The 10,000-nt window shown below is 34.7% G+C and overlaps 2 protein-coding genes across 3 annotated transcripts in view; one reads left to right on the top strand and one right to left on the bottom strand.

Annotated features, from left to right (window-relative positions):
• The window catches only part of Iswi (nucleosome-remodeling ATPase imitation SWI), a 27,150-nt gene extending 22,130 nt beyond the window's left edge, over positions 1-5,020 (bottom strand). The window contains exons 1-3 of one of the 2 annotated variants that reach the window (XM_043015200.2): positions 4,881-5,020; positions 2,429-2,655; positions 1,309-1,341 (exon numbers count right to left, since the gene is read on the bottom strand). In XM_043015200.2, the coding sequence (XP_042871134.1) occupies positions 1,309-1,341; positions 2,429-2,655; positions 4,881-4,931 (311 nt within the window). In that variant the 5' untranslated portion in view covers positions 4,932-5,020. The remainder of the gene's footprint in view (positions 1-1,308; positions 1,342-2,428; positions 2,656-4,880) is intronic. The other variant, XM_043015201.2, reaches the window with a different exon arrangement.
• Positions 5,021-6,597: 1,577 nt separating this feature from the next.
• The window catches only part of LOC122252626 (erythroid differentiation-related factor 1), a 13,070-nt gene continuing 9,667 nt past the window's right edge, over positions 6,598-10,000 (top strand). Inside the window, exons 1-5 of the mRNA XM_086538177.1 lie at positions 6,598-6,726; positions 7,626-7,936; positions 8,516-8,646; positions 8,957-9,212; positions 9,776-9,931. Coding sequence (XP_086394303.1) covers positions 7,628-7,936; positions 8,516-8,646; positions 8,957-9,212; positions 9,776-9,931 — 852 coding nt within the window. The 5' untranslated portion in view covers positions 6,598-6,726; positions 7,626-7,627. The remainder of the gene's footprint in view (positions 6,727-7,625; positions 7,937-8,515; positions 8,647-8,956; positions 9,213-9,775; positions 9,932-10,000) is intronic.

The following is a 10,000-nucleotide window of genomic DNA, read 5'->3' as shown; positions in this document are numbered from 1 at the left end:
TGTTTGTGTGTGTGTTTGTGTGTGTGTGTTTGTGTGTGTTTATGTGTGTGTGTTTATGTGTGTGTGTTTGTGTGTGTGTGTGTGTTTGTGTGTGCGTGTTTGTATGTGTGTGTGTGTTTATGTGTGTGTGTGTTTATGTGCGTGTTTGTGTGTTTATGTGTGTGTTTATGTGTGTGTTTGTGTGTGTGTGTTTGTGTGTGTGTGTTTGTGTGTGTGTGTTTGTGTGTGTTTATGTGTGTTTATGTGTGTTTATGTGTGTGTGTTTGTGTGTGTGTGTTTGTGTGTGTGTTTGTGTGTGTGTGTTTGTGTGTGTGTTTGTGTGTGTTTATGTGTGTTTATGTGTGTGTGTGTGTGTGTGTGTGTGTGTGTGTGTGTGTGTGTGTGTGTGTGTGTGTGTGTGTGTGTGTGTGTGTGTGTGTGTGTGTGTGTGTGAACTTAAGTATATATGTACACATGTAGATGTGTGTATATATATATATATATATATATATATTATATATATATATATATATATATGTATATATATATATATATATATATATATGTATATATATATATATATATATATATATATATATATATATATATTAGTTATATACATATATATATATATACATAGTTATATATATATATATATATATATATATATATATATATATATATATATATATAGTTATATATATATATATATATATATAGTTATATATATATATATATATATATATATATATATATACATTAAGACTGATATATATACTTATAAATAACTATATATACTTAAGCATATCTATATATATTTACATATAACTATATAAATCTATATCTCTATATATAATCATATTCATTAATACAATCATATATCTGTATTTATATATCTATATGTATTCACAAATATCTGTGTAAACGTGCATGTGTCCACGCATGTTTCTCTAACAGACATATGCATATATACATACATTCATACATATATTTTGTAGCATACACATCTCCACACAATCAAGTCTACCATAACCAAATTAACCGAAATAAAGATCAAGGGCTTATTGCGAGATGAGGTCATCATACACCGCAGTTCCAGTGGATACAAGATCTTGATCCCCTTCCACCACCAAGTCTACAGTACGCATGCTCCTGAATAGAGCCCTTCTGGCCAAGCCAAGAAGAGGAGGAAACAACAACGAAGAAGAGGCAGAAGAAGATGGTAACTGGGGGGGGAGGGAACATGTCCATTTTCTACCTGCTTACAAGGAGAGAGATAGATAGATAGAGAAAGAGAGAGAGAGAGAGAAAAAAGGTGAGATCACTTACTCGGCAGCTGAGGAGGTAAACTTCTTCGCGAGGCTAGAAAGAAAAAAAAAAGAAAACCATAATCTACACACACGCTTCGTCATCAAAATTGGATTGCGCAACAATTCACGATGCCAAGGTTCATCAGTTCAAATTTTATCAGTCAGCTGAAAAAGTTAGATCAGTGTTCTGACTTAATGCTAAGTTATCTGCATCTGCCACTTTAAAAGCCTAAAATTGGTCCTGATATTTTGGTTAGTATATCATTAGTAATTATCAAGGTATGTAAAATATACATGATGAAAAAGGTTTCTATTGATGTTAAAATTCATTAAGAAAAATATGTACACATGTAAAGCAATCAAGGACACATGCATACACTCTCCTACATTCACTTGACATTCTCGATCACTCAGCATATTTCTCTTTTGGACAAAGTATGCCACACAAAGTCTAGATGTTATTAAAGCAACTGTAAAAGGTGTTTAATCAGCTCCTCTTATACATTAATATTATAGTTATCACATAGTCAAACATATATATGATCATTCACCAAGCTTTGTTAAGCCATTTCACATTCATTCTCAAAATTATCTTTAGTTTTACAAAGGAACCTAAAACTATTAAATCTTCACAAATGCCAAAATGAATAAAATCCAAGCTTGAATATTTCTCCATTTGTTTGTTTTTTCTATTTAAAAAGATATAATAAAGCCATACGGGGTCAGAGAAGAAACTTACCTTACATAACATAATTCTCCTACTGTTTGTTTACATGGGAAAAATTCCTACCTATACCTCTATACTACTTATTTTTCTTTTTTTTTGGTCCAGTGCTGCTAGAGCCTAGTCTTCTGTAATCTATAGGAGATCCAGTTTTCTTTTACCTTGCCCAATAACACTTGAACCGTCACATTCATCTTAAGAAACAATCTTCCCCATGTTATACCTGAAACTAGTAAATCCTGATTTGATTTTTCTTCATTATCTGATACCTCCGAGCTAATGTTGATCACCCAGCTTAATACTATCTAACTCATATCAAAATATAGAAGAAAAAAAAAAAAGCACACACAAGAAATAACCTCACAAATTAAACCTGATGTCTACCCCACTCATCGGAAATCTTGAATCCACTTACTCGCTTGACACAGATGGTTTGCGGTTCTCTGCTTTCTTCGGCCGACCAGGCTTACACTTGAGGGGGGAGGAGGGGGTTTTGTCCCTCGAGCCAGCCATGAAATGGGAGAAGATCTCTGTCTGTTTGAGCAAGTAGTCGAACCTCTTGGAGCGGTCCATTTCCATCTTGTTTTCGTACTCTCCTCCAGCTTTGCTAGAGGAGGTTGTTTCTGCAGAGGAGGACTCATTCTGGAAAAATGGGTGTGGTGTTAGTACGGGATGCATATGCCCATGGAAATCTGTCCCCTCTATCTAGCATGATGGTCACAATAAACCTGTTAACGACAGGGCTATTTTGCCTCCAAATGGTTGAAACGCCAGGTTATTACAAACGCATAAGCCTAATGTTTAGGGATTCTCGCCAGCACTGGCCGCAGCCAAACACTATACGCCAAATCATCCAGCACACCGGCCAGGAGGATAGCCACAACGAAATATCTCGTCCCCGGCGACTGACACTGCCACCACTTGACGTGATATCTTGTTACCCATCGTTAATGGGTTAAGGTGTAGTATATTTGTATGAAAATCGTAAAAATTCATCATCTTCAATTTCTATATCCAATACAGTAAACCAGACTCTGAATTCATCTTGGGCAACCTCCTACCCTAAACCACCATATTGGCTTGGAAGTTTTGTTGGCCCAGGAAGAGATTTATCAAATTCCGTGTCCTTTGGTGGGGGTAGTGGGCCAACATTTCTCTCGTGGTTCATTATAAAACGTGGCATCCTTATTTGGTAGCACTGGATCAAAAATATTAAAGATATCCATATATCCCTTTAAACATAAATATATCCCTTGCTGAGCACAGCCTAAAAATTTATGCCTCCTTTGCTATCATACCATTATTATTAGTATTGACAATATGGAGATTTTCTGACTAATTACCCACATAGCTTAATAAATCTGCAGATGCAAATGCACCAAATATATAAAGACACAGCATACTGAAATGACAAACACACCAACATAGACAGACTAGCATCAACATGACCTATACATTTACATACATACAAACATAATATCATTAAATCAGTTCCAAGCAGAGTTAGGAAGTACCGTCAGCATTTCCAGATTTATAAATTGTCTATCTATAAATGAATTAAATAGTACAGACTACTGCAATGACTATGAAAATTACTACAAAACTATTTGCAGCGCTTCTAGCAGTACCAGTGTCTGTCAAATAAATAATTATAATAAGCCATTATAGAGTATATGACAAAAAAATAAAAAACAAAATCTATACTATAATGAACATGATATTAATTCATTTACGTATTGAAATGTACAGTTCTGTGACAAAACTAAATTTCTATATGGCTATGTTTTAAGATATTTTAAGAACACAACAGCCAGGAATGCCATACTAAACGTTTCAAAGGTGTATTACATTCATTTTGTATTTTCAATTCAATTTAAAGTGGGTATTTCATTTCCATTTGGATTTTTCACCAACAAAAAAAAAAACAAATAAACCCCACAAAACAGAGATGTTGCAAGGGCCTGATTTATTGATTAATGATCCTGAATAAATATATTTCAACTTCAAAATGTTTTGAGGTAACATTTTTATGTCATGTTCTGAGTTTTTACATACCCTTGTTTTACAATACATTACTTACACTACTGTTGCACAGTTGCACACTGCTGCATATAGCTCAGATATATCATCACCTAATATTTACATATCTAATAAATCTATTTAATTTAATTTATCTAATCTCATGGAATATTTACATATCAAATAGAACATCACTAATGAACATTTCAAAGGTGAATTAGCTTAATTTTTTGTTCACTGAGCTGTAAATCAACCAAAATTGGGCTTTTAACTCTATATTCATATTGATTTAAGACTTCATTTAAGTGAATTTAGTAGTGACGCTCAATACCAAAAATTGGCTGATTAACCTTCCTTCACCAATTTCAAAACTGAATGAACCCGATTATGCAAACGTGCAAAATTGGCATTATTGCAATCTAATCATGCAATCAAAGAAGAAACATTCCATAACATTGCAGGAATATTGGGTCGAAAATAAGCTAAATACGACCCTGTTCGCTCAAACCATTCCTCTAAATAAAGAAAAAAATAATAATTTATATACGACGAATGCGTGATATAACCGCTATTAAATCACTAATCGTATATATTAATTCCCTATTTATCGACGCTATTGGCCAGAGACGTGAGATTAATATATATCAAGTGGAAAACTAATCCCAGAAGCTCATGAGATCCAAGCGACACGAATAACCCATTAAATAGGACATAAAATAGGAAAATAAATAGGAAAATAGGCCTAGCAAGACCGAACATTTCCCGCGTTTCATGACAGCAACAAGCATCAGCTTCTATCGACTCGTTTTGCCTTCTATTTCCTCCTTAAAACGACTCATTCATCTTACGGAATTCTCCTCGACGTCCATGGGCTCCACTACATCCTCGGCGTCGGACATTTTGGGGTTTTGGAGAGGGAAAATAGGGGAAATAAGCGAGATTGCTCGTGTCGGGCGTCTCTCACACCGGCCTCGCTCAGCCAAACAAAAACACGGGGTCAAATGAGAGACCATCTTTTCACGTCTTGATGTCTTCGTTATTTTATTATTTTTGAAAGTATTTTTGTAAAATTGAATATATTACTACATTTATCGTTTTAGTTTTAGTGTTTTCATACCCTATTTTTATTTTTTTGAGATAAGTTAAGTTGATTGTAATGTAGTTTTTGGTTTCGTGCGCTTTCCAAATTTGCGGTTATTTCAAATAAATTGCGACGATTTTCTCGATGTTTCTTAATCGATTCGATTCCATATAGCCGTATCCATACATCATATTTAATAATCACAGAGCGAGAAAGCGATTATCTTTAACGCCAGGATCTATACGCGTTCTATATATGGCAAAAAGTATAAATATTGCGACTTTGAAATTCAACATGTAATTAATAGTGCTTTCAAGCTTCTTTGCAATAAAAAAGCTAATTAATTTGTTAATTTTCAGCCATTGACACGCATGATTCATAATAGTGTACATTCAGGCCTCATTTCTTTTTAGATAATAGCAGAAATATATAATAAAGTATTGCGAGTTACAATGGCGATGTATTTGCCTTGTTTTAAATGTCTTTTTTTGTAATTTTATATTAGCATATAGCCTAGGATACTATTTAATTGTCTGAAAAAAAGAAAGTACATGTTAAAAAAACATGCTGAATCTATGATATATTGACATTTGAGTGTATGATCAAATATAGACAGGGGTGTGTTTGTGTGTGTGTGTGTGTGTATGTTTATATATATATATATATGTATATATATATATATATATATATATATATATATATATATATATATATATATATATATATATATATAGAGAGAGAGAGAGAGAGAGAGAGAGAGAGAGAGAGAGATACATATATATATACATATAAATGAACATATATACATACATTTATATATATATATATATATATATATATATATATATATATATATATATATATATATATATGCATGCATATATATATATATATATCTATATATATATATATATATATATATATATATATATATATACATATACATATATATATATACACATATATATACATGTATATATACACACAAATATATATATATATATATATATATATATATAGATAGATAGATAGATAGATAGATAGATAGATAGATATAGATGTATATACACACATGTATAGATGTATGAATATATATTTTGCGTGTATATATATATGTATGTATGTATACATATACATACACACTCACAAACACACACACGCACACACACACACACACACACACACACACACACACACACACACACACACACACACACACACACACACACACACACACACACACACACACACACACACACACACACACACACACACACACACACACACACACACACACACACACACACACACACACACACGCACACATACACATTGTACATAGGTATATGTGTGCGTGTATTTATATCTATATACACACACATATACCATCACACACAGCATATATAGATAAATAACTAACACATCGCCCTTCAAGCAATATCCAGAAGCATCCAGAAGAATCCAGGCGAATCCGGCATACGCGAACGCAGCCTCTCGAACCATAACAAAAAGAGCCTCAACTCCGTACTCTTTTATGTCGTGGCATAAATCCCCAATTTCCTGCCGTTCCCCTCTGTGTCTACGAAACTGATGGATCCTACTGTCTAAAACAAGTAAGCCATTCTCATATGACGACCGTATGATAGGTTGATGATGTTTTATAGTGGTGTTATGACGCTAAATGAGACGGGTTATGATTATCGAGTTGATTACTCGGGCTTCATTAAAGGTGCAATGACAATTAGGAGGTTGACGTAGGACACTGGGTTAGGATTGAAGCTCTCTCGGACGGTGAGGGACTCCTGATTGACTGTCAGAATGTATGGATTCAAGAATAGGTCTTGGATTTGTTTCTTTATTTTTTCGAGGATTGGTCATATATTGTAGTGTGTTGTAGGTTGAATGGGATTGTTTATTTTTTGTCTGTTTTTATGTTTGTTTTCTGTTGGATTATGTTTGATGGGAAGGAGGGGTGTATTTGGATCTATTGACAGGTGTTTATTTTATTTTTTTCCTGTTCTTTGCCTTAAACCACCTGTATGTGATGATTCCTTCTATGGTGTCATTGTGGTAAGCTGGTATCTCTTGTTGCATGATCCTGGCAGTGCATTTAAGGTGGGATTGGGCCAGGAAAACCTCCTTCCTTAAGCTGTAACACCAGCTAGGAAGCATTGTTGGCCCAGGAAGATTTTGTGAGTTGTGAGGTCACTTTGTAGTTACCTCATTTTGTGAAGGGTTGTGTGCTTAGTTTTATGAAATTCTCCCTTGTTTCTGTACATATTACCATATAGATAATAAAGATTATAAATTTTTTATTTGAGTCGTTTCATGTGCCAGGAAAGTGTTTTAGAATGCCAATGTATAGTTCCATTTTAACCATATTAATAGTTGTTTGATTATTTTTTTCTACTTGGAAATTGAGAATCTTTTCATTTTCCTTTGATCACTTTTTCTATATATCCTAGCTACTCTATATGTAATATTATTTACATCATTCTCCATCCCACTTCAGAAATGGATACAAAAGAAGATGGAGAGGCTGACACACAAAGTGTCGACAATCCAGCTCCTCATACAAGCCTGACACCAACCATGCTAAATTCCCTTGTCATCTCTCCTTCAAAATCTGTCACGAGGTCCACTCAAGCCCTTAGTCCCATCAGAAAACCACCCTTAGGACTTAGCCGTGGAAGCTATCTCGAGAACAGTGAGAGGGGAAGCGCGTATAGTCGGCCAGGCTCGTTTGACTCCAAGATTGATGGAAACCTAAATGAAAACCAAGATGGACACATTCGCTCAGTTGCTGTGGTTAAAAGTTCTGAAGTAAGTGATGAGATGATTATTTATCTGTTTATTTATACAATGTTAATCATGGCTATATAATTATGCTTGTCATTTCATCTTAAATCTCTGCCTGCATTTTTGACAGCTTAGTTGCTGTCTCAGTTTGTAATGCACAGGTTGCTATTACAAGTATAGAGAAGGAATAGGCAGTAGGGAGACACTAGAAGAAATAGATGAAAAATGTCCAAGAGCATACTTGGTGATTCAGTAAAGGGTAGATCCCTAAAGGAACTTTAAAGGACTTCAGATATAATTATGTTATTCTGTGCATTTTTGCATTGGTTGAATTGCAGTGAACTATGATTATGATTGAGAATGACTTAGAGTAAAAATAGATGGAGAGAAAAGTTTAATGAAGGTTAAAGGAAGAAGAGAGGGAAATAGAGAGGTCATAAGCATGACAGGTGGATGGAGAAATGACAGGAGGTATGGAGAAAAAGTGGTTAGAGGCAAAGATGTAGAGTTGAGTGAATGTTACCTGAATCTAAGAGTTGCCTTCTCATTATGATTCAATTATTGTAACTCTTTAGGTTAATTTGCCGTTGTTTCTTTTTTTAGGTTGAATTTCCTGTCCAGTTCCACGAGCTCCAGTCTAACACAGATCTTAAAATGCCTCCATCAAACTGGCTACAAGACCATTCTTCTATAAGACTACCCAATCCTACCCACAAACATGCTGATTTTTCAAGGTACAAAATACAATATTTAGGAATTTGAAGTAGCCATGTCTCATTAGTCATAAAATGTTTAATTCTAGTCTTAAATTTATTTGTTATTTTTGATACTCCATTTTTCCAATGAGAATAAGAAATAGGTTATTTACTTCATTTCTAACCTTCTGGAGGGGACATGATATACTCTACATGCTATATAATGAGTACAGCAAATGTAAACTAAAAGATGTTTCACAGAAAATGAATTTCCACATTTGTTGTTACCAAATTAATATGATTTCTACAATGAAAGAGATAATGCTCATGTGATTATTATTTTCTTCAGTTTCTTAATGGCCCACCAGTTCCTAGACTGCATAGGGGAAGTGGACGTCATATCAGATGCCGAGAATATCAAAAAATTGCTGAAGATCCCGTACAACCCCAAGGCACATGTGAGCATGATGATTCACCGTGTGGGCAAGACGCTCCTTATAGACGAGTTTGACATTTACAAGTACTTGCTCAGGCAGTCAGAGAAGGAGTGGCAGTGGCTACGAAAGTTCTTTTTTGAGCATGTCCTCCAGTCGCTGGCACACAAGGTAAGTGTTGGATTTCTCGCTCTTGTTTCCTTGATGAGGGTGCATGACATCATCTCGAGCACATGTAATAGACTAATTCTGTAGCATTGTTTCATATTTATATTTTGAAAGGTATAGATTTGTGTGTTCATTTATACTGAAAGCTCTTTGTCCAAAATTGATGGAGAGCATCTATACATGGCAAGAATTCAGATGGTACCTATAGATATAGAGAACAGAGGCTGCTCTCTGTTCTGTGCTTTATATACCTGTGGCTCTGATAGCACAAGTCCTAAAGCTGCAGCCATCCAAAGTTGGTGTAAACCTCGCTTTTTAATGGTTTTATTGAAAAACCCTTACCCATTGCGATAAAATTCCCACAAAAAATTCCTATAAAGGCAACAGCAGAAATTGCATTGGATTGATAAGAGTCAGTGTTGTTCTCAGCTATCCATGAATAAAGTCAATTTTGAACTCAATAAAACTAGTGATAATGATAGGTAATCCAGTCGGCCTTTAACAGGTAAAAGGTTAAGAACTTCTGTATTAATAAACTCCGTTAAACTCAAATTTTTGTCATTTAGGAAAACGTGCTAGTGAGACCCAACAAGAGCCGCAATGTTGTGCAGAGTCGTAGTCTTCTTTCAAAGTTCCTGTACCACAGCATCAATGAAGAAGAGAACCGACCTGCGAGTCCCCCTAGCCAGCCGGAGACAGAGAGCCCAGTGTCTGTGCGACGTGTAAGTTTCTCTTCTGCTCCATAAGTCCTAGTTTCAGAGAAAAGAAGAGGAATGAAAGAAATATAGTGA

Source organism: Penaeus japonicus, unplaced genomic scaffold (assembly GCF_977035675.1).
Source record: "Penaeus japonicus unplaced genomic scaffold, GWHDUDI00000001_assembly GWHDUDI00000007, whole genome shotgun sequence".
Classification (NCBI taxonomy): Eukaryota; Metazoa; Arthropoda; class Malacostraca; order Decapoda; family Penaeidae; genus Penaeus; species Penaeus japonicus.
This window is presented reverse-complemented; position numbering and strand designations above follow the sequence as displayed.